Source organism: Osmia bicornis, chromosome 6 (assembly GCF_907164935.1).
Source record: "Osmia bicornis bicornis chromosome 6, iOsmBic2.1, whole genome shotgun sequence".
Taxonomy (NCBI): Eukaryota; Metazoa; Arthropoda; class Insecta; order Hymenoptera; family Megachilidae; genus Osmia; species Osmia bicornis.
The window spans coordinates 7,206,367-7,232,874 of record NC_060221.1 but is presented as its reverse complement, the minus strand read 5'-3'; the positions used below and the strand labels follow the sequence as shown (position 1 = coordinate 7,232,874).

The 26,508-nt window shown below is 45.9% G+C and overlaps 1 protein-coding gene across 2 annotated transcripts in view; it reads left to right on the top strand.

Moving 5' to 3' along the window:
* Positions 1-26,508, top strand: part of LOC114871968 (lysine-specific histone demethylase 1A) — a 90,450-nt gene that overhangs the window by 356 nt on the left and 63,586 nt on the right. For both annotated transcript variants that reach the window (XM_029178628.2, XM_029178630.2), the window contains exons 2-10: positions 351-579; positions 658-809; positions 883-1,044; positions 1,122-1,238; positions 1,315-1,491; positions 1,579-1,839; positions 1,920-2,057; positions 2,133-2,206; positions 2,283-2,431. In XM_029178628.2, the coding sequence (XP_029034461.1) occupies positions 351-579; positions 658-809; positions 883-1,044; positions 1,122-1,238; positions 1,315-1,491; positions 1,579-1,839; positions 1,920-2,057; positions 2,133-2,206; positions 2,283-2,431 (1,459 nt within the window). The remainder of the gene's footprint in view (positions 1-350; positions 580-657; positions 810-882; positions 1,045-1,121; positions 1,239-1,314; positions 1,492-1,578; positions 1,840-1,919; positions 2,058-2,132; positions 2,207-2,282; positions 2,432-26,508) is intronic.

The window sequence follows — 26,508 nt, the reverse complement described above, 5'->3', positions numbered from 1 at the left end:
TTATAAAATAATGCAACATCCTTTACACCCAATTTTGTATATGTTTGTGCATGTAAATATATAGATTAGGTTATGTTTTGGTTAGAGATATCATTTTCTATTCATTTGTATTTATTATCATTTGTGAATTCCTTTTTTTTGTATTGTAATTAAACATGTTTTCATGTATACTTCAATATGAAGTTGTTTTATACGACTTTTAATTCATAAACAGGTGTTAAATTTGTTCACCTATACTTCATAGTGAATTTCTGTATCTTCAACAATACTGTTCAATAAAGATTTACGATTGGGAATATTTTTAATATATTGTGACTTCTTGGTATCAACATATTTATGTTTGAACATAGGTGGAGTACAGGGAAATGGAGGAAAAGTATAATCAATTAGAAGATGAAAATGCTTCAGATACATCAGAAAAATCTAAACCTGGGCTTGTAACGCCAGAGAAAAAGGTTGTACCTGAAGTGAAGAAGGAATCTGATACTCCTGTACCTCCATCTGTCCCTACGTCATCAGCACCTAAACTTGAAGTGAAAGATGAAGATGATCAAGATAGTGATCATGAAGATCCCCATGGTAAATATATGTTCTATTAAACTATGATTATACTTCTTTGAAGAAATAAATCATAATGTGTATTTATTGGGATTATAGTGAAAGAATTACTTAACGGATTAGAAGGTGCAGCATTTCAAAGCCGTCTTCCATTTGATAAGTTAACTTCTACGGAAGCAGCCTGTTTCCCTGATGTTTCTGGTGGCCCACCACAAACTCAGAAAGTTTTTCTCCACATTAGAAACAGACTTGTATAATATTTAATTTTAAACATGTATGCATAATGATTCTTTTGGCTCTCACTTATGGGTATTTTTATTTTAGTTGCAATTGTGGCTTGAAAATCCCAAACAACAGTTAATAATTGAAAATGCCTTGCCAGCAATAGAACCTCCTTATAATAGTGATCCTGTATTGACACGTCGAATTCATGCATTTTTAGAAAGGCACGGTTTTATCAATTTCGGCGTGTTTAAACGTCTTAAGGTAACGAATTTTTAATAATGAATCACTTTTATATTGTATTTTTTTACACTCTGTAAACTATCGATCTTTCATTCCAGCCATTACCTACTAAAAAGTTAGGTAAAGTGATAGTAATTGGAGCAGGCATTGCTGGTTTAGCTGCGGCTCAACAAATGCAACAGTTTGGTTTAGAAGTGATTGTACTTGAAGCAAGGGTAATTATCGCTTTTAATTTTTCCTTGGACATATAAAATATATATATGAATACTTAAACATATTTTTGCTTCGCAGGATCGTGTTGGTGGTCGTATTGCAACGTTTCGCAAATCGTCGTACATAGCCGACCTTGGTGCTATGGTAGTTACAGGGTTAGGTGGAAATCCTGTAACAACTCTTAGTAAACAAATTAATATGGAACTTCACAAAATTCGACAAAAGTGTCCGTTGTATGAAAGCGACGGTCAAACGGTTAATATAATTATCTTTCTTATGAATGTAACGATTAAATGTTTTAAAAAATTACTCATGAAGTTTTAATACTTTTATCACGCGTAGGTTCCGAAAGATAAAGATGAAATGGTAGAAAGAGAATTTAACCGGTTATTAGAAGCAACGTCGTACCTTTCTCACCAATTAGATTTTAATTACGTGGGTAGTGCTGGTTCAGGACAAGGTGGTAACACGCGACCGGTTTCCTTGGGTCAGGCACTGGAATGGGTGATACGTCTTCAAGAACAAGGTGTCAAGCAACGTCAAGTTGCTCACTTGCGTTCTGTTTTATCGCTTCAAGGTCGACTTATCACCAATCAACATAGGGTAAACATATTTATAACGATGTCATGAAATTTTCAGAAAATTATTATGATTAAGATCTAACTGAAGTTTTCATATTACAGATGATAGCGATTATGGATCGTTTGGTCGAATTAAATAAACAGTATAAAGAAATGACCGAAAGTAAATTACAAACTCGAGATATAACTCAGGAATTTGTTTTACGTTCGAAATTACGTGATCTTCATAATGCGTGTAAGGTACGATTTTAATAGGGTATCCTTATTTAGGCGGTGTAATTATGTATTATATTCTACTTAACCGCTTTGTATTAGGAATGGGATCAACTTGCGGAGCAGCAAAAGGAAATTGAAGCAAAATTACAAGAGCTGGAGGCTGCTCCTCCCAGGTAATTTCCATATAATACATTTCATAATATTGTGTACCAATACATAACAAACAAAATTGTTATGTATTATTTACAGCGACGTGTATCTCTCCTCCAAGGATCGTCAGATATTGGATTGGCACTTTGCGAATTTGGAATTCGCCAACGCGACGTCGCTGTCGAATTTGAGCCTGAAACATTGGGACCAGGACGACGACTTCGAGTTCACCGGCAGTCATCTAACAGGTAAGTTGTTTGACCATATCTTATATAAACCAATGTTTTGCTTCGCTAAATAAGCTGATGCTTTCGCCATGAGAATAATTTTACTTATAACGATACGTAAATTGGCCGTAATTATTATTGACCGTACGCGTTACTCATTGAGACGCGGCTTAGCACGCGAAAACATTCTAATTTCATAGAGAATACGCGATTCGTTGAACATCCCCGTTCATTGGATAGCTGTGTACGGCATTATATCGACGTTCTCGAGAAATTGCTTAACCAACCAGTAGATGGTATAGATAACGGGTGAATTATTCGCGGGTTGCATCTCCTTTACAGGCGTCGGATAGTCTCGCACTCGGGTGTCCGTGCAGTTGACTTTATCAACCTTATTGAAAGTCGATAGCACAAGATTCCGTGTAGATAGTCGGTATATCCTTTAACCGATCTCGGTTACCAGAGTTCTCATTATGTGAAATTATACTATGATCATAGCGTGTAGCCGTGTAGCTCGAGCCAACTAATGCGTTAAACAAAAGCAAAGGCGGCGAGAAATATGACTATAGATAATCAAGCGATTTCATATTTTACAATGTCCGAGGATTCTCTGTTCCCAACTCTCAACGAGTCCGAGTTAACGGTGCTCGTCCTTAGTCTCTCCTAATCATCCGCTCCGAGTATTTACATTAAACGAGGGAACTTCACTGGAAATTATTATTCTCTTGAATATTATCAAACGCATCGACGATGCTTTGACGGTGGCAGCGAATCAATATCAATATTATTGATACTAGTAGTACGATTTTTAAATATTAACCCCTGAGGTCTCGTCGGTCATTCAACGAAGTTGCCTGCAATTTCTGCGAATAAGGTGCACACCCGGAAGCCCTGGATCGTTTCAACCGCGAGAATTCGAAACTGACGAATCGCGTAGAAAAGCTCGTGTTCCCTGTAAACGTGGAACGGTAAACGTAGCGTTAATAGATACTCGATGGTGGACGTTGGTGGATGGCGCGTATCGATAGACCGTAACCCGGTGGAATATGCTACGGTCGCGTGTGTCGCTACTGCAAAGTACACTCGATTGACAGTAAACGAACGAACCGGTCGAGTCGAGCTCGAGTTCCAATATTGCTCCGGTGTCGAACGAGCGAAACGGGACAGGGACCAATCGAGTGAACCGCGCGAGAGAGTGACTCGACCGAGAGTGCTCCTTCAAACGGACGTTGAAACAAGAGACGCATCGAGAGGTTCCGTTCTTTACGTTGGCCATGGTACGCGGGCATGGTGGTCAATTCGAAATTAAAGCGGTGCCCACGGTCCATGACTGACGTGCATCGATGATCATGACGATGGTACGGCCGCAGGTTCTTCCCGGCGATTAATGAAATGTAAACAATTTAACGCTAAATTAAGCACAACAATAGGCCGTCCAGTGAATCCCATCGTCTGAAATGGTAAGGCCCAACGGTGGATCCTCGATGTAATCGGTTCTCCATCGAGCCTCGAATCTCTTCGCGGTCCTTCTTCATTTTTACGGACCATCGGTTCCTTCTCGGTTTCAAACGGATACCCGCCCGAAGGGTTAATAACCACTGACCAAAAAACGTTTTAGCCCGAAATATTCCATCAGATACTTTGTACTAGCGATGGGTATATTTCTGAATTGCATCGATATGTATCGATAACCAAAGTATCGATATACATCAATTGGGAATAAAGTATTGATTTTATTGATATCAATACGTACAATTAAATTAGAAGTGAAGTTTAGTAGGAAATAGACTATTTATTCAAATATTTGTTTTATATATGATAAACATATTATTATACTTAATATTTTAATTTTTTTGGACGTGCATCCATTACAAAGATTATTTAGAATCTATATTTGAACTGAAAAATATCGATACTGTATTACCCATCGTTACTTCGTACGCTTCGATTGTCGTTGATCATGTTTTTCTCCCTACTATTTCTTTGCTTTCGTTTGATTCGCGATGAAACTTTCGAACGCTCGAATTTTTTCGTGAAAATCAAGAAAAGCGTAGTTTCGTATAAACCATAACCAAGCATCGTGGCTTTGAAAACACGTTAAACGAGAAGTTTTCTGAAAAAAGCAGCGGATGTTCTAGAAGGCGTTCATTCAGAACGAACGACGAGGGTGTCGTTGTAGAAGACATGGATCGCGGACTTTACGAGAATATAATTTTGGTAGCGACATACGAATGGCATGGAATGCGACGACCCGAGTCAACGAACGGTGTAGAAGACTTCGATACATCGTAAATGGCCCGTTCGTTCCGGCTACGTATATAGGTATCATCCGGCTCGATGGTACGTGTACCGTACCCGTGTATATACGCGTATAATATCGTGCTGCCTACGTTTTTTCGTTCTAACCAATGAATGACCGAAAACACCGAGGACGCGCCCAGTCCTCCGTGTCGCGAACAAAGCTCGATAACTCTTTGCTATACGACCGATCGAAAAGGAAGACGAGATCGTCGAGCGACACGATGACGACTACGGTTCGGTATACATTCCTGAATTTTACTACCAAATGGTTCCCGACGAGATCGTGTTGTACCGGTCGAGACAAACACATCGAGTCGAAAAGAATGCTGCTCTGTCAGCGTAAAAACAGAATGGTACAACGTGTGCCGGAGATGCATCGATTGTTTAGTCGCGAGAGAATTTCTGGTGATTTTCGAATACGAACGAGCGCATTTAGCGTGGTATTTTCTGTCATTTATCCGCGATTATTTGCAAGATAAAGAGATATCCTTTCTAGTCGATGTTTTAGAAAAAAATAGATAAACTTGAGTGTTAGTGTTTTCATTTTGAATGGGAAAATGGACCGTAAACGAAGGGTAGTTTGGAACTTTCCAAAGAATCTCAGTCGTTTAAGCCGGAAAGATTATCCGTAGTCGAGATCGAAATCAAGGTTCGAGTTAAGGATCGCGGCTCGCGTTGATGGTCAGCGAGGCTGGTTCACAGGTGCGTTTCCCAATATAATGTTCGGCAGACCGAAGAAAAATTTACGAACGAAGAATATGGAGAAGCGCATAGAATCCCACGGTGCGGTTTAATGAGCTTTCGCCTTCGATCTTCGATCGATTCGACCGGTGTTACCGAAGTCTGGAAATAAACGATCGGCTGGACGGGTCGAACGATCCTGGCTCATTTGGCGAAACAAGCTCTACCTACCCTCCCTCTTTCCCAAAGGAAAAAAAAAAAAGAAAAGAAAAGTTTAAAATAGAACGCGTCGTCGAAACGGCGTTTTTCGACGGAGTCGAACTCGGACCCGATGCGAGTGTGTTTCCTCGACGAGGACGAAAACGTAGGCAGCTTAACATTAGTTGAGCCGAGAAGTTGGACGGCAAAGGGGGCCCCCGAGTGGTAATTTACGAGGTATCGAAGACCTTGTACACTCCTACCCGCCAACGAGCCGGCCTCGCCCCGCGGAATCCAGTCTTGGCCTTAACGCACCGATACCTTTCCCATGACCACTTTCGGCCTATCTGTGCACACACCGTGTGTACACAGGTACAATCGTGTGCAACGATCCCTTGCAAAGAGTAAAACACACTGGTCCCTATGGTACTTATTTTAGCACGCGAAGCGTAGTTTAACTTTTAGTATTTCAAGTTTTCAAATTTTTATATTTTAATGTCCCAAGCTTTAGTCCTCTTAAGTTTCGATACAATTCTCTGTTAATCGAGCAAAGGCATCCATTCGCGTCGATGTACGCTGTACCATAAGGCTGTCTGGATGTTTGTGTCTTTACCATTTACAGCGCTCGATCCGTGTCGACGACGCGGTAGGGTACCTTGTCGATACAGTCTATCCTGGACCTCTACTCTCCTCTCTTCTCGGCTCCTCTTCCTCTTTGCTCGTGATCCGCGTGATTTCTCTTCTTAACGTCACCTATCGCCCGTGAAGTGTCAACGAGGCGATTTCTTAGCGCCGCTCGTTCCTCTGCCCTCGAACAAATGGTTCGCCGACACGCGTCCCGGATTAAGTCCTCCTGCCTTCCTTCGTACCGTCGCGGTCGCGTCGCTTCGATATCCTTTACCACGTTTCCTGCTCCCCTTCTTTTTACCCTTCTTTCGCGTGGAACTTTGGTTTTCGCGGACGTTCCCCGTGTACGCCAGCTTTAGAACTCTTTCTGCCAGCGATCGTCGACGTTGAGACATCGTTCAATTGTCCTTTCAGTTCTTTACCTTCTCTTTATTCTTTTCACGGGGTTAACAGTCGGTTCGATCGATTCATTTGCATCTGTAAGTGGAGGTGAAATACGTTATTCGCGGTTAGTTTGTTAATCAACCGGTGTCGTAAGATGTAGAATATCTTTATTTTTCAGTTCTTCCTTTTGGTTAGAAAATATTATTCCATCTTTTTGCTTGCATCACGCGAGTTCTTGTTTTATGCAAATGGACGAAATTGATGATACCGATCAGAGATCGGACGATAGCCAGGAATGATAAGTCGATTCACCAGGAATATTACGTGTCAGCATGAAATGTGCTGGCTCGCGGTCGGATTGTAATTAGGTCGTCTACGAGGCATTAGATCACGATATACCTGAATAGGTATAACGTGAATGGGAGATAGACCTCGTGCTGGTCTCTCGAGGTTCTCAAGATTGACCGATATCAGCCTACACCCTCGAAACCATTGATTAATAACGCGTTGGCTGGAAAACGGTTCGAGTAATTGAATCGTTCTCTCAGACGCTTAACTAACGAGACGCTTAACTTCGACCGCATCTAATACGGTTTATTTATCGAGGCGATTTTATTCGTGGTTGCAAGGGAACGTTAAGTCTCGCGGCATGTGGGTTAATCAACTTTCGAGGGTGGCTTGTTTACGCGCGAAAAAGCTTGGATGCATTCGAGACGATAACAAAGCTATGCGAGTCGAGGCGAGACTCGCGTCGAGCGGAACGACGCGTTTAAATTTCCCGAGCTCGCGCACCGCACACTGGATTTCCTTGACGGGGCGCGTTAAGTCGCCGATAGATGTACTGTAACGTCGCGGAGAGTAAGTTAAGGGCCGTGAAGTTGTCGAGACGACGAATTATTTCCCTCGTGCTCTTTGTATAACCCGTGTTGTCAATCTGTCATCGGTTATGCCCGCCTCGTACTGTCCAGCCCGCGAGTACATATTTATGGGGCTACCCTCTTCTTCTCGTCTCTCCTTTTTCTTCTTCCCCGAGACACCATGTACCAAATATCGCGTGTATCACCGGTCGAGTTATTTCGTGGGGAATTTCGTTCTCAATTAGCCGGGCAGGCTCATCGATCATCGGTTCCAACCTGATTACCGTGTAGGCGAAATTATCGCTGCCAGCTGCGGACTCGAAAACTTTCGTAACATCTCGTCTCTGAATATAATCACCTGCGCGAACCTTTGCTGCATTTAACTACGGATATTCTAATTGAAATTAGACGGTTGAACTGAAGTTTCTTGAACCCTATCAAAACCATAAATGGAGTTCATTCCGTGAATTCTATTTGCTCGAAGGATTGAGATAAGTAGACAGGTCCGAACAGTTATTTCGTACCGTTGAAAATGTTCCAAAATTTGTATACATTAGTACCGTAAATTACATCCTCCGAGTGACTGGGGAAATTGATGCTGCAGCACGAGCTTCTGGCACCCCAGCGCGAGAAGCTAAACAGATTTTCGTCTCGGTGATCAACGAATCATTCGACTCTCAATCTCTTCCCTACGGCTGGTATGTCTCTTTTATGTCTCGGATTTCCATCGAAAACAATCCAACGAACTGTCCTTCCCAACTTCCGTGTCCTGTTCGTATCCGTCGTTTTAATTAAACTCGTTACCACCATCCTAATTGGAGGTTCCACCGGTTCCTTTCTTACTTACGCTCATTGGCAAATGGAACTCGAGTTCCAGTCAAGGAATTAACGGTGGACCTTAAGTTATCCGAATAATTCGAGCGACAGAGTTCCTGCGAAAGGTTAGCCAATGAAATTGGGAATTCGAATCGGTAGTTCGGTATCGCATGGCTCAGTGATAGCCTCGTTCCAAGTTTCCTCGGCTCCTGATATAAATTCGAAGTTGAAAACTTTGTTTGAACGTCTGGTGTAATAGTTCGTGTTTTTGGCTAATAAGTTCACGCCTCGTCTCGGAGGAGGCAGCTATATTTTTCAAATTAATGCCCGGTAATCTTTGCCCGACAATCGTTTCTAAAGGGGATTACGTGACAGGGCGACCGAGAATGATTAAAACCGAGCCCTACGCGACGGTCAGAAGAATGACGATGACCATTATATGTTAATGCCCGGCCACACGCCATACGACGATCACCGTGGCCTTTCAGCATCCTTTAGGGTGCATTCTTGACCGGAAAACTAGCGTCTTTGAAGATTTTTCGCTTCGAATACTAAACTTGTCTATACCCAATATTCCACGAAATTAGATGGGGTCTTTTCCCCGTAAGTCAAGCGGAAAGGGTTAAATTTCCCTCCCCAAGTTCGTCTCATCTGTTCGAAGCTTCTAAGTTTCTCGTTGAAGGAACTTCTTTTTCTCGTCCCCGTTCCGAGTGTAATTATAGCAAAGGGTTTAATGAAGAGTCGTTTACGTCGGTGCACGTGGGTCAGTCGAAATAATTTCCAGTAAAATTTAGAGCAGCCCGAGGGGGACTGATTTGGCAGATGGCGCAGATTGCTGTCGCCTGGTAGGAACCGGCACCTGGTCAGCAGCCGCTTTCAATCTGCCACCCGATGCTCCTCGTAAAACTTAGCCGTTCATCTCTAACGACGGTCATTAAAAGCAGCGATAGAAAAGTTCGGGACGTGCATCGTGGACGATAATTAACGATCGGTCGACAGTATCCTCCCGAACGTGAAACATTATCCGCTGAAAAACCGATGTTTATCTCGATGATGAATTCGACGCGGTAGAGCCTCTGAAAGGGCTATTAAACCGGAAGCTCGGCCAGGCGAAGGGCAAGCACTCTTAATATCGTTAATGGCGTCCAAATTTGCCGGGGGAATTGCTCCCTTAACGATAAATTCACGAGAAATCGCGGCAATCATTAATCTTTTTCTTCGATCGTGGTTTACTCGGTAGCGATTCGAAACAGCAACAACCGTCGCGCTCAGTGGGGTCTGATGGTATCGGAAGAAGGCAGCAATTATTTACGAAGATTGCTAATAGCCAGAATTCTTCGATACTTTCAATTCATTTTTTAAATTTCCAAATTGACTATTAAGCACCGGACATTCGCTGTTTGTTCTTATCAACGCAACGCTGGGTACACATGTACAAATATTCCGAGAATTTCGAGAACGTTTTGTCAACAGTGATTCTTAACATTACCTAAGGTTTCTGCGTGTGACGGGTCAGTTCTCCGCGGGCTATTTGTATTTGCTTGGAAATGCTAAGCAGAGAGAATTCGATTCCGTGGCTCATGTTTTATGTAACAATTTCTCGAATAAACGATCTCGAAACGTTTCGCGCGTATCTGCGTTTTCCTTCCCCCGGGGGAAGGAAAACGCGTAATAATAAATATCCACGGTTTAATGTCAACCTAGCGGTCGCCGCGAGGCGATTCCGTCCCTGGTGAAACTCTATCTGTCGATAGGTTAACTTGGCTGACAGTCGTAGGATTCGCTGTAGCATCGTTTTGCACCGCTTTAAAAGTACCCGAACCGTGCGTTCGCCTCAGCTTCCTGGCCTCGTACGGATTCGATTCTTATTAGGTGCGATCCACGGTGCCGATGCTCTCACGGGCCAACACAATACTGTGAACTGTCGCGAACTGTAAATAGAACGCGTTCTCTTGACGCTTTATTTGCCCGGTGTCTAGATTTTTCACGAGATACCCGCCGGTTTCTACGTCTACCGAGCACTTTTCCACCGCGATAATCGCCGCTGATGATTCCGGCCAGATAACCGAGCCACTGAAACCTTTCGAAAGGGAAACGTTTCGCTACTTTGCTCGACGTGAACTTTCGCAACTTCCTCTCGCGACCGGCTCGTGCTTTTCATCGCGAGAAAATCTACACGCTCGTGCTTCGATTGCATTCTTGCTCGCCGCGTTTGCTTAAGGTTAACGTCGAATCATTTTCCTCGAATCACTTAACACTTGACATTTCATTGAATCTACGATTCTTGTTGTTTTACTTTCTTTTTCTTATCTAAAACGAGACCGTTGATAGATTTATATTTGATACCTTCCGTACATCGTGGAATTACCAGTTTTCGTGATGTAACGCGAGGGCAAGGTAGATTTCTCTTCTTGAAAGAAGAGCCTGAAGAGCCTTAATCTAGAACCTTTTTAAATTAATTTCTTTTCTTTCAATTGTTCGATTATATTGAATTCACGGTACCGATCTGCGGTTCTCACAGCGTTGAACGCGTTAATGGCGTAATCCGCGCGTAGAAAATCGCGCCATTAATCGTGCGTACCTCGAGATTACTCGTATCGTCTTTCTTGCACGTACGATCTCGTTGTCGTCGAAGGGAACAGTTTTAGAGCGTCGCTGATAAACCGTCCTCGGGGACTTAGACTCGATCGCTTTGTCGCGTCGTCTACGTTTACGGGAATGGAGATCGAGTATCTTCAACGCCTCCCTCGAGCTTTCTTTTCTCCTTACTCTTCAATTCTCTTCCGCTCTCGAGCTGGCTCGCTTTTCTTAGCCAGATTCTTAGCTCGGGCGACGCGTTGCTCGTCAGTCCATCGGGAGATCGATTCCGACAATCTATCAGCGCCTTTCGTGTAGTCAGGAATATCGAAGCTTCGCGAAAATGCGTCGCTTCTTCGATTCTTGCCAATGTTTTTCACTTTCCAGGTTTTATAACTTCAACCTACTCGGTTAGGAGAATGTTAAAAAATAAAATTTCGATTGCATAGGGTTAAGGTTTGCCGCCCTTCGTTCGATGTTGTTCGCACGGCTTCGAACAATGCGTGTGTTTAGGGTACTCGGTTCGTTAACACATTCTCCTCGGGCCTTTAAACGGAAGATTTACACTTGGAGCCAGGTCGTTTTAATGGCAACACCCTTTAAACTACTCCGCAAACATCGTAGGGTTCCATCGTTCGCGTTGCCTCCGATCCGTACAAGAAAGAATGAAATTCAACGTGCGTCCTGTAGATGTTGCCAGACGGGTTTCGCTGGGTGAACCCATGCGTTAAATTGCTCGAGACCTTGCAACTTCTTTCTTACAAAAATAAGGATTTTTGAATTTAAATTTTCGTTTCAAAATAAAATTGATTTCGTAAAAGGATTTAAGTAGTTTCGAATATCCATCGTTAATCCCGGCACCGGGATTCTTATTACCCACGACCTCGTCTCCTCGTTCCCACAATGAAAATTGTGTGCACATCGAATAGCCCGGCGATAATAAACTATCCGTACCAGCGAGTCCTGATCGCTTTGTCGCATCGCGTAGGTTTACGGGAACGGGGATCGAGTAACTTCAACACCTCTCCACCATTCTTCCCTTTTTGTTCTTCAATTTTCTTCCACCCGTAGCCTTCTAGCCTGGCCTTATTCTCAGCCCGGTCCTTCGAGACCTGGTCGCTAAACAGAGAGGAAAAAGGGGGGAAAAAAGGTGAGAGGAGAGACGAGACGAGCCGTGGCGAGCCAGCCAGATCGGCTGAGATGTAACTGGAGAGCACATTACCTGGTATTAAGTCACCGAGATAACTACCTGTGTGGGAGGTTCCGCGCACCAGAGCCCGTGTGTAAAATACGACGACGCGACCGCGACGCTTGCTGGTCGTTTTACGAAATATCCCGATTTTACTCCCTTCCCTTCACCTCCCTTCGTGCGTGTCAACGTGCAACCCCTCCAGGAAGCGCGCGTACGACCGGTGAACGCGCGACCGAACCGTACCGCCTCAGGGAAATATACCGTCGATGTTCTTTTTTCCAATTTATACGAAGCATCCTCGGATCTACCGATCAGGATTTCCAATCGTGTAACGCGTATTTCATCGGGCCGCGTTTTTCGAACTTGTACGCTTTCATCTTCCTTTCTGTTTATCTCCTCCGGGCTGACCGCACGAAAAAGGAGTTAGCTTGCGGGTTCGAGGAACGCTCGCTACGCGCGAAACTGTGATTCTCCTTCTGTTTGCTCAGCTCGAAAGCGATAACGAGCTTAGCAAATAAATCTCCCTGTATTTTATATATATAATTCTATCGTTGTAGCCGAGTCGAATCGATTTCCACGTTCGTTGTACGAGGGTTAATTCGAGGAAATCGTTGGACGATGAACACGCGTGATTGGATCGCGTCGAGATCGAACGGCAATTTACTTTCGTTCGATTCACCCGTTACTGGAAACGACGGTCACATATGTACACGGGGTGGTGTACCGGAATTTGCACGTTTATTGTCGCATTAATAATTCATGGTGTTGCGCAATTTTTAATCAGCTGCCGTCTGTCATTGATTGATGCTGCCCTCGCGCCCCCATGGGGCTCGAAATTTACATACAGAACGAAAAGGGAAAGTATTGACACGTGATACGTTCCTACCAAACAAGCAGCAAAGTCCAATCGCACGTCATAATGGCGCCGTTTTCTTTCTTTCTTTCTCTTCGTTCATTCTTCTACCACGGACCTTCTATTTCTTTCTCTTTCGTTCTTACCTACCTCTCGTTCCCTTTTACCATTTCTCTCTGTCCTCGTCCAACCTCGTCGAAGGGATCCCACAAAGAAGCTAACAAATCGGCCGCGGTGCAGGTGAGGCTTTTTATTAAAAAATTTTTATTGCACCCCGCGCAGCAAAGCATACGTCGTCGTCGTTCGGGGCTCCGCTCGAAAAACCTGTTTGCTCCTGCCGCCACCATCACCACCACCATCGCTTCCTTTCACGAGATATTGCTTTACAATACTATATTATATTGCGCGGCCACGTCGAATTTCGCCTGTTTGGATTTAACGAGAGACTCGACGGACGATTGCACCGCAGATGGGGTACCGTGTACTCGCGGCGCGTATGCGAATCGCATCCCTCGACCAACACCGCAACGATGCGTCGTTACTCATCGTCGCGTACCACTGTGCCAACAAATATCCTCTTTTATTTCTCTCTTTTGTCTTTACCGAAATCGAAAATCGAGCCTTTCCTTCGTTACACGATAGTCGGGGTATTACAGATCCTTCGTTCCTAAAATATTTTCCTAAATGATTCGCCATACGAGCTGTCCAGTAATTATTCCTTCACCCTCGAAATCACATCAATTCCTCCCTAATTGCTTCGCCGCAGAAAAAGCCGCGACCCCCCCCCTAATTGTTCGGTGGAATTAATTCGTCGACATGAAGTTAATCCGCGCTACGATGACGATCGTAGCGTGGCGCGACAAATCCGTACAGCAGATTTCTTTCCGGCCCCGACGTACACATAAGTACAAAGTAACGTGGTTCGTAGGTGTAGACGCGTCGCCATTAATCTTGCGAGATGCCCCGTGTACATTGTCGAGCGGGGCCGCGGTTCACCGGCAAAAACGCAGCGGAATTCTAGCAGGGGATTGGCAACTTTTTTCCAATATATCCGCGACCGAGCGGAATGACCGTCCAAGCAAATGCTAGGTCCTTAAGTTGCCGGGATATAACCGGGCAACGCATGTAGAGACAAGCTTTATGGCTCTATAAATTCTTCTTTCGGCCCTCTATTGTATATCTTTATTGACCTCGGTGCGGCCGTACCAGTTAACCGGAATGCCATTAATAACGGAAATGGATATTCGATTAGCCACGGTATAAAAACCCAGTTTGCTCGGCGATTGCTCGAGAAAAGGTGGTGGGGAGAAAAAGAAAACGGGAAACCGTGAAAACGTTATTTAATATAGGTGAAGAGTTTACTCAGGGATGAAAATGTACCGTGGCTAGAAGCAACGGGAAAAGAAGAGGAACAGAACCGGGCAAAAAGAGGCTGGGATTCGTCGAATGCCACGTTGTTCGTTCCTCGGCTAAACGAATTACTCGGCCGTGCTACAGAAGCATCCGCTTCGTCAACGATCCCGCGATACCGATAAGGAATTCCTTCAAACGACGGGGAAAACGCAATTAACAGGGAGACTGAGGTACCTGAAAAATTTCGGCTCGGGGCCGTGTCGATTTTATTCAAGGGCGACTCGGAATTCCCGACATCCTTTGTCTTCGATGTACGGGTTCGTTCGAATACCCTTGGCTCGGTGTTGTTGGCTTCTTTTATCTCGTCAGATCGACCACTAAAATCTGGAACTCTCGAAACTGAGGGTTTATCTGATTTCGAATTTGAATGTGAGGGTACCCGTCCGTGAGTGCTTAAATTCGTTTTGCATTCAACACAAAATTTAATCCCCCTCCTAATGGAAACCTTAAGTACCTGTAATAAGTACTCAGAGTTCTCTAATGATCGTTGGGGTAGGTTTACTGCGAGAAATACGAGGAATCGAAGGCTGACAGAGAGGTATCGCCGCGCGGTCAATTCCACGGATTATTTGTACGCAATCTGTAAGCAGTGCCGTAGGGAGACAAGTCTCGCGTAGGACGACAAAGCGAGGGATGAAGAAGCGCGAACGGAAGACGAAGAAGGATAAAGTGAAAGAATAGAAACAATTTCCTGGCTGGCGTGTTGGTGCGTGCGCGAGTCCCGACGCGGCTCGCGTAACACAGCCCGTTTCCAGAGGGAAGAAGAGGCGAAAAAGGAGCAAGGGAAGCGACGGGTATATATGGGGAATGGTAGGGGTGAAACGTCGAGGGAGGAACCACCTCGACGTGCGTGCTGTTGCCTGCGTCCGAGTAGGAACGACGCGTTCCCTCTCGTTCTCTCCCGTTCCCTCAAAGCTTCGGGCAGGTTCTCAGAAGCTACCGGTGCTTGGTGGAATCCGCGTGGAGCTGGATTATACTGCCAAAGAGTATATTTATCGGGCGAGAATGTATGCAGAAGCGCGGACATCGCCACAAAGGGGCCGCCCCTGCGGATTTAGCCTTGACGCAACTTCCCGAGTCGAAATTTAAATTCTAATTTCCAGCTATCAATTGTTGCCGAGGTACTGGCGGACCGAAGGGAAATTTCGGCCCCCGGGGACTCGACAGTGATAGAGTACACATTCCACTTACAAAAGTTCGTAATCTTTTGCTACTTATGCCCGAAAGTATTTATACCGTCGCTCAGTCTAGTTAGGATCCTTTAATCTTCGCGTAGAACGGGAAAGAAATAAAGCGGCACAACTTTTGGGGAAAAAAATATAAGGATCAAAGGAATTTAGACCGCGGAGGGTCGAATTAAAATTCATACTTTGACTCGGTTTTATTCACCGGTTCGAAACCCTTTGGCAAGCTCCGGAGAGGCAGACACCGAGCATCCCTGGGTAATGGATTGGCCAACTTACCTCTTCTTACGATTACGTTTCTTCTTCATCGAACACCCTCCCTCGCTTGTGCTCGCGTGCGTGCCTCCCGTCCACCACTATGAATCGTTTATATTGATACGTTTTATTGAACCACTTCATCAGCCCGGCGTGACCGTTGCTCTCTGCCTTGCCTCGATTCCTCGTGTGTACACACCGAGTGCGGTACACCGAATGGATCCCAGTAAACATCGGGGTACCAGGCTGTAAGGACGCGCTCGTCAGGCTTTCCAGAGAATCCTGCCCGATAAAGCGGTCAACCGGAGCCAAGTCGTGGCTCGCTTAGCGGATGCAACGCGATTATGAGCTCTCTTTATGGGCGGAGGTTCCTCTCGCGATTCCATCTATTATTTTCGCGCCGCAAGATTTATACGGTCGCGTGGGCACCCGATGCGACTCGATCGTAAAACCTTATTTTTCTACGACAGCAAATGGAAGTTTCATGATTTGTTTTAGACACGATGGTTGTTGTTGATTGTTGCACCGAGTCACCAATCGTTCGTCCAATGAAACTTGACGCATAGGTGTAGGGGCGGTTCTAAACTGCAGTTTAGCGCATCTTACACTCATAAAATCGAGAGGAATCTTCGACAGTGTAGGCGTTTAAGTGAAGGAGGAGAGAAGGGTTTCGTCTCCCTGGACGTCTTTAGTTCGGGCCGGCGACCGCTAGGTGGCGGCGAGACGATCGGCGATCAGTGTTCTCGCTAGCGGTCGCCCGGCATGGAGTTCCGAGGCGGAAACTACTTTTTCTCCCCTCTTATACAACAGAAAAATTTCAATCTCAATCGATCTGACGGCATAATGGATTGGTAAACTTTCGCGATATCCTTTTCGCAAGCCTCTTTTTACGCATCCTCTTCCGCGTTTCCGTCGACGTCGTCCCGCGGCGACTATGGTGGTATCCGGTGCGTCGAGAGAAAGAGAAGGAACTCTGGGATAAACAGTTGGGTAAAAAAGAGTGCGTCTTGGAGCCGAGCTCTTTGACGCGAGAGTTTCGTGCAGTCGCGGTTTTCATGGGCCGACGTCTAGCGAGTTGGTAAGCCCGGCTAATGGATTGCCCAACTTTTTCTCTGTCCTCTTATTCAGCCGCACTCTCATTCATCCTTTCGCGGCCGTTTTGGCCCGGCCCGCTCCATCGTGGCCTTTTGTTCGTCTCTCGATTCGTCCGCCGGGAAATATAACCGGTACGCGATGGATAATCGACGAACGGACGATAAAGGCAAGGTGAATGTTTCGCTTTCGAAACCGAAGGAGATACGGTTTCGAGAGATGCAAGGGTTGAGGGTAGGTTTCCGAGCGACTGAAAAAATGACATCTTTCGCTGTAAACTTTTAACTTGTACTTTCCACGATGACGAAGTTACGACGTTTAGCGTCGCGGCATTAAACGTTAGGATTTATCGTGACACGAGAACATATTCCGTGAGTCGAACGGTCGTTCTTCTTCGGTGGGACGAATTTGTCGCGCGAGGCGGCTCGGTTCGCGAATTTATTCGCGTCGCGGGTTTCGCCGGTGGATTTCACGGATTCGAAGGCCGCCGGCGTGTCCGGCGACCAGTTCGTCCAGGTAATGGATTGGCCAACTAACTTTCCTTCTTCCACCTTCCTCCCGATTCGCCTCCTTGTCTCTCGTTCGATCGGTGGAACGCGCGACAGGCCAAAACTTTCGTCCTTCTCCGGATAGTTTCTTTCTTTTTCTTTTTTTTTCTTCTTTTTATTAGAATTCGGCATCGGCCAGGGAAACCGCCTCCTTATACCGGCGTCGATAAGATAAAACAATCTTTCGATTAATTAGCAGCCCGTTAGAGCTCAGCTTCCTGCTTTTAATTAAAGAAGTGTTCGCGGCGGAGTCGCGAGATAGGTGGAATTTATTACGACGCGTCTTGTAATAAATTTCACTTACCTCGCCGCTCGACGTTTACCTCGTACCATGTCCCGTACCGCCTCTCGCCGCTCTCTAACGTAATTGTTATACATGCTTGCATTTCTGCACGCGTCCACATATTGCTCCGTCTTCCGTCGCGTTTCGCGTTCGCTCGCGATATCCGCTCCCGTGTTTTATAGCCCTCTTAAACGGCACCCGGCGAAAACGAACATCTTGTAGCGTACTGCAGAAGAATCATACGCTTCGAATCGAAAGATACCATGTGCAGCAGGGGATTCTTGAAAAGTCTGGATAACAGGTGGAAAATTGGCGACAATTAACCAAACGCATTTACTTCCCTCTTAACCATTTCCCTCTATTGAAATTTATTCGCCCGAACCCCCAGCTACGGGGTAGCATAAACTTAGCGGTAACTTTCCCGAAGAAACTGTCTCGAAGTTTCTTCGCGGAATTCGGGGGTTCGCGGCTCGCCATCTGAGCCTTTCGGGGATCGAAGGGAAGGGGTAAAAGCAAAAATTCAAGGGAACAACGCGGTTCGAAAGGGGTCAAAGGGTTCTCAGGCGGAGTTAAGGAGATTACGCGTCGACTCGTATCGCTCGTTTTCGCTTTAACCGTCTCAACCCTTTTAGCAGTCAAACCGAACTCCACCCCTCCACGGCTCGATGGCGATTTAAAGCGTCGAGAGGCTGGGGCAAGAGGATCGCAGCTTACACCGATATCCACTCGCATTGATCCCCCGTTTCCCCAAGTCGGCTATTGTTGCGAACGAACGAATCAGCGTAACCGTGCGCCTACGTGTGAGTTTGCTTAGGGATCGTTCGCGAAACGGTTACCGCTCTTCCGGAGAATGAGATTCGCGTTCGTTTTGAGCAGACGGGACGAGGATCGAAGTGTTTTAGTATTCCGTGCTCGTTCCCGCCACGATTTATGGGGTAAGAAGAACATGCGGGTCAAGGGGACCACGCATATTAACCGGCGCACTATAAATTCGTTGTGACCCGCGTATATTTCGTGCCTACCTGCGAGAGGCCAGTTTCGTCCTGAACAGAAGAGAGACACCAGCCTCTCTAACCAATCGAAGCGGTCCCGTCAAGTTACCACGATATTTTTAGCCTCCGCCTATCTACCCAACTCTGAAAATGCCGCGAGATTTATGCGTGTGTATCGTCGTGGCATTTATCAGCCGCCTCTATATATACAAATATGTATATATACGGAGATCCAACATTTTTCCGCTCAAAAGTTCTCTTTATACTCTACGGGTATAATATGAAAAAGAAATGTTACATACACGTAAGTTATTGGAAGGTTTGTTAAGAAGATACCGTTAACGAGATAGTTAGATAGTTAGGCAGTACTATTAATAATTTTTTAAGTTATTCTTGGTAGATTGAATAAAATGGCCCACCCCGTATACCGAAAATTACCTAGACGCTAATGCCCCCGAATAAAATACGCGCCGTACGAGATTACCGGTGATTTTTCACCTGAACTCGGTAATTTATACGTCGAGCGCGCACCGTCACCGAACTCTTCGTTTCCGCGGCGTTAATCGACGGATCCCGGCTCGTGAGGCAACTCCCGAAAATACCCACGATCCCGGATATTGTAATTCCTCCCGCGATCCGCTCGGCTGTGTCCATCCGCGATCCACTCCGGTCGAACGAATTTCCCCGTCGACCGCAAGAATTTACTGCGACACCGCCGGATCCGCGTACAAATCTCCCATCCCCTTGCTCGCAATACGTTCCTGTCCGCTCGAAAACTCTTCGCCTCCGCGTCCCCTCGCGGAATGAATGGCGCGTGTAAGGCTCTCGCGGAATCGAGGAACACGACGAGACGCGATGTAACACGTAGTAGTTCAGGCAAGAGCTGTCTTCTCGAAGGCGAAAAGAAAGGTCGTCTGCGATTGCAACGAGCAGATCGCGGATCTATTAGGTTCTTGCATATCGAATGGACGATTTCGAAACGTAGAAACGTCGGTTTTCTAAAAACAATCAAATTTTTAATCGCTGTTCAGCTAAATCCGCGATCGGTGGCAATGCGCGAGGAGGATACGGGTCCTCGCGGAATCCGCGTTTCTCTCGCGAAGGGAAAAGCAGAGAGGTAGTTGGATTTAGTGTCGGCTCGCCGATTATGTCGATATCAAATACCAGGAACTGCACTCAGAGCCGCGATTGCTTGCATCGTTGCAACGTCGCCGGTGCAAAGATGCAGCCAGCGTCGTCGCCTGCTACTCTATCAAATTCACCGAGTAAAATCGTATTGTCTTTCAAGTCGCGACCCGCCGCCATTACCACGCGTTCCAGAAGCACTTCATTACCATATAATTTCCAGTTCTCTCGCGGATTACCGAGCAAAAGGGATCGAGAGCTTACCGGTATACCTCTGCCATAGCTGTTCCAACTTGTGCATACAGTTAACGGAGAACGTGTCTCGATCCAGGCCGCGTGTGGCTGCCTTCCTCTATCCATCCCCTCTTCCTTCGTATCGTTCTCCAACTCTTCCTTCTCCACCTTCATCGGGTTACTTCGAGTACGTCTGTCTGTCTAATGTATTCAGAGGCCCCGGCATCAGCGAGACATCGCTCGGGGCATTAGAGCGAGACTCGGGTCGCGAGGATTGTCTTTTGTAGACACGCGGTATGGAGTTAACTTCGCTTATAACCCCGAGCCCGCCATACGACCAGAAAATATCTCGTACCGATCCGCTCTGACAAGACGCGACTTTGTGATCTGACATTTCGATACGACATTGTTGCTCGCTACATCGGGCGGGATTCGCGATGACGTCGGACATGCATCAAGTAACGTGTTCTTTACGGCACGATGCCCGTTGGGCTTTCAAATAAATTAGTGATTTGGTCCTTCTATACAGGCTGTTTAAAAAGATCATTTTAACTTTGTCTGCGACAAGATGTGATGGTTATTAAAAAAAAGAAAAACGTAGATTTTCAGGGAAAATAAATTTCAGAACTTGTTCAACACCCTACGTATATCTCACGAACAACGCGTCTCGTAAGGGAATAACGTCACCGTTATTTATTCTCTTTTGAAGATTATGAATTTCAAGCAGTGGACGGTCTCAACGGGTGATTGATCGAGACTCGAGGACAATGGGATATTTCGTCCTCCCACGTGACGAACGTTTTTAACACGACCGAACCAGGTCTGGTTCCCGTTGACCAGAAAGAGCGGGGGGACCCGTTTGCCCGACACGCTCGCGACTTTGATTTAATTACTCGCCGTTTGCGAAACGCGGCTCTTGACGCTCTCGTTCCACCGTTGACCACCGATTTAACGTATGCATCGAACACAGGGTGGTCGCGTTTAATGCCGCTCCCCCTGTTTATTTATCATCCGGCCTTTGTTGCAACGACACGCGTCGGTTATTAAAAAGTTCGCCGCGCCGGTATGACGATCGATTAGCATCGCGAATATCGCCGGAACCGGCCAGAGTCAGATCGAAAACACGCCACCTACTTGGTTAGCTGATAACGATCTTCAAATTGAGCGTAACAACTATAACCGTCGAAGCGCAAATATTTATTCGCTCGCGGTCCTTGATTTATCGCGGTGACAACAAATTGCTCGACACCGGTTCGACGTGCCTTTACGTGTCCTGCTGCCACGAACCGATTCGATACGATTCGATAAATGCTCGATGATTTTCGCAATTTGATCGTTGTCGCGCGTAAAGTAGGAGATAAAAAAGTAGGAGACAGCCGGTGTATGCGGACCGTCACCTGCGTTCGATCATTATTGTAATTTCAGGTGTACGAGCAATTTTGGCCCGAATGACGGGTAAAATGGGTCTTTTACAAGGGTAGTTTAGTAAGTGACACATGCTGATCTTTATCTAACTTCGGACAATTGTTTATCGAGGTTTATTAGAAGGCAGACAGGAAACAGCTGGATAGCATACCACGTTTACCTGTATATTTTTTATCCACTTTTGCGAATGAATTTTTACGTCCTTCTTGATATACGCTCCGAATGAGTCTCGTGTCTGGCGTTTAACCGTGCGTGAGTACACGCGAGCGATCGATATGCGAGATTACGAGAAAAATAGCGGCACTCGCGAACTCTACGATAATTGAAGGCCTCGATGCAATGATCCTGTGCGTGCAGCTACTCTGGAAATTGTTGTCCTTCGTGATGTTATTGCGTGGAAACGCATCTACCTGTGATATCAATCAAATACAAGGTGTTAAGTAATGAATTTTCATGCGAAAGCAGATTCAACTTCCGTCGGTTAATAAAAATTCATCGACTTGTAAATTGACGAAATTATTCGTCGTCGATCGCAATACGATTTCGGTTAAACGAGTGATCATTCGAGTTAATTGAACATTCGACGGAACCCTGATACTGGTTTCCCGAAATGATATTAGAGAAGTCAAGGGTCGAACGCTCCTCCAATTATCCTGTAATCGACTTGGCCAGTTCGAGTCGGTTACGAGTCCATTTGCTATCCTCGTTGAATTTCGATTCGCACATCACCTTCCCTTTTCTCCTCTTTTTTTTCCATTGCTTCTCTGTTCGTTGCCGATGGAAAATTGTGCCGTCGACTATACACGCGTTGCGTGCAGGATAATTGGGCCCTTTTCAAGTCCCTCTCGCCGCTCGAGACGAGTTCGACACACAAAAGTAGCTAGACTTTGGTCGATCCTGTGTGCTATCCATTCGAGGATAATTTTACTCATAAATGGTGAAATTATCTCTGCGAGTGACTCGTTTTTCTTTCTTTTCCCGAAGCGGAGGAAACGTCTTGCTCGTTCTTTTTCACTCGTTAGACCTCGTATCGATAATCATACGTTAAACGATGTGTGTCTCGTACTGTTTTTCTTTCTTGAGAAAAAGAGTACACTTCTTTGTCTGTACTAATTTAACATAATTAACGCGATCATTTCTCTACCCGCGTTAATTAATTTTTCAATTTTCTTCGTACTCGGAGAACTCGCGAATATTTTGCGATTTCCAGTACACGCGAATACCGGTATCCTTGGAGATAGATAGGAATAATCGTGCACACGACGTGCACTTCTATTTGCACGGTATAATGGAGGGAACAGAAGAAGAAAGCGAGCCTCTCCGATCGAGACATTCCGATCCGCATTTCCTTATTGCTGTTCGATCGGCGAATAGATCCATCAGTCATTATCATAATAATTTTCCGGTCGGACGGTTGTACGCGTCCGCGATACGTTTCTTTAAATATCTTGGATATCTGTCGTTCTGCTCTTTTTTACCCTCTGCCCTGTTTCTATTCGATTCGAGCGAGACGTTTCATCGAATCGTCCAATTTCTTTTCTAGCATCTAGTCAGCGCGTGCAGTGCACGGGCGTGATCGAAGACATCGGAAACGATGAGATGCAACCGCAAGCTTGTAATTATCTCGAAAGTACATCTTCTATGGACAGGTTCGAAGGCTGAGCGCTCGTGAAACGTCGGTCGTTCAACTCTTTTCGAAAGTTGCTCTCTTTCCGAACCCCGGAAACGTTCGTTTCATCGATCCCAAACAATTTTCCACAATTTTCAGATCTTCCGAATTAATTTTCTAACCTTCGAACATCGGATCGTTGAATCTTTTTTCAATTTTCAAACACCATACAATCTTTATCATCCTACAATCTTTCTTCAGCCTACTTCCTAGCCGCATCGAAAGTTTAACTTTCGTTTCTAACATCTCGTTCATTCTGTTAGACATCGGAACGATTCTCAAGAGTGTTGTACCGTGTGCAAACGCCTCTCCCTTTCCTCGCACAATCAAATAATTAAATCGCACCCTAACGGCGGTTGCAACTCAATAAAAGCAGCCGCACGAAAATGTTCCCATGTCGAGGAGGTGAGACGAACCGAGGGGGGAGAGAATGGTTGCTTATAAATCCGACCAGGCCGGGCATCCGATGTTGAACGCCGGAGAACGCTGCACCAGCTCTCGTTTCACTGGCTCAACATTATCGGAATCCTCGCGCCAGCACGGCGCTGAATTCTCGTTGCACGCTCGCGTGGCTGGCCCCGACGTAAATCATAATTATCATCGTGTGTACGCTTTTATACGAATGGAAATTCATTAGGCTCGCTCGGTGCATTGTAAACAACGCGACCGCGAACGGGGTAAGGGTAAAATGGAAGAAGAGAAAGAGAGGGTACGATGAAGGGGTTAGGGGAGTAAGAGGCGAGCAGAGGAGACTCGGGATGAGATAGAGAGTGGGTCTAACGTTGTAGGCAGGACGAGAAGGGGCAGCAGGGTAATTTACAAGGAGAGCTCGAGCCTCTCGAAGCGGATCGTGAGTTCGAGGCACGGAAAGGTGAGTTCGGCCGACGGGCGTGCGGTATCGATATTACCAATAATTGTCGGCCTGAAAGGTTATCTGAAGAAAGCGTGCATAGCAAACTCTCCGCCGACGTGGCCCGATAAGTTATGAAGCCTCTTCGCGTCCTTTGCCTCCTTCTCAACCCCCTCGGCCAACCCTCGCTCTTCTCTTCCTTCGACACTTTACCCCTTTTCTCTGATATTTTAACACAATTCGCGCGAACCCGTTCGCATTCAATATTTCACCGACGATCACACAACTGTAGGATCATCTACTATCAATATTAAAGATTTCCCTGGAGGCAATTTAACGACGTTCTCTTTGTTGGCTTAAACCGCTTATCATGGGTTATTCTACGCGTAACGAGTGACGTAATGGCTTTCATCCGATAATGGAACGTCATCGTCAATAGAATTATGCCCCTAATTGGATTAGTTACATGCAACAATGATACCAACTGCAAAACCAGCTTACGATTTGCAAGTAACAGGCGTAGAGCCGTGTGTTTGACCGAAGGCAAACGTGGCCAGGGTTAGAGTAAAGTCAGCAACTCGGAACGGTTGCTGGTAACTGACATTTTCCTTGGATCGACGCGTGTACCAGCGCGTGTACCAGCGGCAAATGAAATTCACCCGTTGAAAGGTGGCATGAGGAGAGGACATAGGGGAAAGAGAAAAGTGAAACGATCGGTCTCGCAAGATCGAAGCGTTCTTAGGTTGGAAAGCTCGCGTGGTCGCCTAATAACGATTATTATCGAAGGGACGAGCGAGCCGCGATGGTTCTGAAAGGCCGTCGATCCTCGTAACGTCGGTCGCGTCGGTGGCTTCGTTTTCGCGTGTTTTCAGCGCGCGCCTTTCAGTTACGCGAGAGCCCAGCAGATCCTCTCTTCTCATCTCGTCCACTTTTAAACGCGCCGCGTTCTCGACGTCATGCCAGGCACCGTGTCACGCCGCTGAAACGCCCGATGAACACCGATATGAAGCGAATAGGACGCGCCTGGGACATTCTCCTTTCCTCCTCCTTTTCTTACCCTCGCAACCTTCCGTCAGACCGCTTCCTTCCCTCTCGCTCGCTCGCCGGATTCTTCGCCGGACGGATCCTGATTACAGCACGATTTACGTGGGTGACATTATGTGAAAGCTCGTTTAGCCCGAGCGTTATGGAAATAAGTCAATTTTTAAGCGGCCCCCAGGGTTTATTAACCCCTTAGCCACGGCATAGTTGAACGTACACAGGGTGGCACGAAAATACCAGCAATAATCTTCTCTAACGACCCTTTCCATTACGTAACTTATTACGGGATGGTTAAAGTAATGTTGATATAAAGTAAACGAACGAGTTACTACCAAGCAACCAAGATATCTTCAGTAGCTTTAACTGCATTGTAAAGAACTGCACTGTATTCTAGTGCACTTTCTCTTTAGATCACCATAAGCTTCGACATTTATTTTATTCCAATATAGAAGAGGTTAAGGGTGAATTTCCTTTTAGCACCCTCTTTTAATTGACTTTAAAATCCCTAGGCAATTCTTGGTTCATGAAAAATTTCGGCCATTTTCATCACCACCATCTTACTCTTCTAGACAACAACGAGATTTTAAATTCAGCTAATCAATCACATCAGTTCACCGTCGTGATTTATGCAACTCTACGAACCAATATCGTCTCGCGTCTCTTGTTCTCTCGCTCGCCATAATCAATAACAAAAATATCCAGTAAATCCTGTTCGATGTTAGGTTTATATTAGGTTGTAATAAAATTCTGTAGAGCGCCTCCATATTAATATTTTTCTGAGTTACAACTCACGAGAAGTTTGCCTGATAATTCTTGAGTCTCTTAACGGGGTTAATTCATGAAACAATGGATAAGCACCCCGTTGGTTGATCGGTGAAAGGGACCAGGAGAGACACCGTCCGCCCGTATCCTCGCGTCCTTCACCTGCGACCTCGTGCGAATCGCGACATCCTGTCTAGTTCCAGGAAAGTATCGCGCCGGTGTTCGCCACCCTGGCTCGATCGACTGCTTCACCTCCAGAAAATTGAATTCACGCGTTGGCGTATGGAGATAAATCGTTTTCGCGGAGAAGGTTTCCACCAGCCTCGAACCGCGTAAGCGGTCGTCTTCGTCGTCGGCCTACAATGTGCCGGTGGTTGGAAAGCGACGACACGCGTCGTTCATGAATCTTGCCACGACCAACGGGACAGGTTATCTCTTTACGAAGGGGGGAAAGTAGAGAAAGGTTAGAGGATTAACAGTAACTCACAATTACGAGGCGAACAGTCGGTCGGTGGAGAAGCACGCGTCCGTCCATCAGCGACGACGTTGATGCTCGTTAGAATATAAATAGACGGTTACCGCGTAGCCAATGTATTAATTATCGTATTATAGCGGCGATTGCGCGACGAGAGACCACCTCAAGCGTAGAAAACGCGTAGGATCTTCTTCTGGGCTGATGCGTTCCCGACGCAACAGCGTGTTTCCTTACTCCTCCGCTTTCCCATTCGAGGGTGTTCCG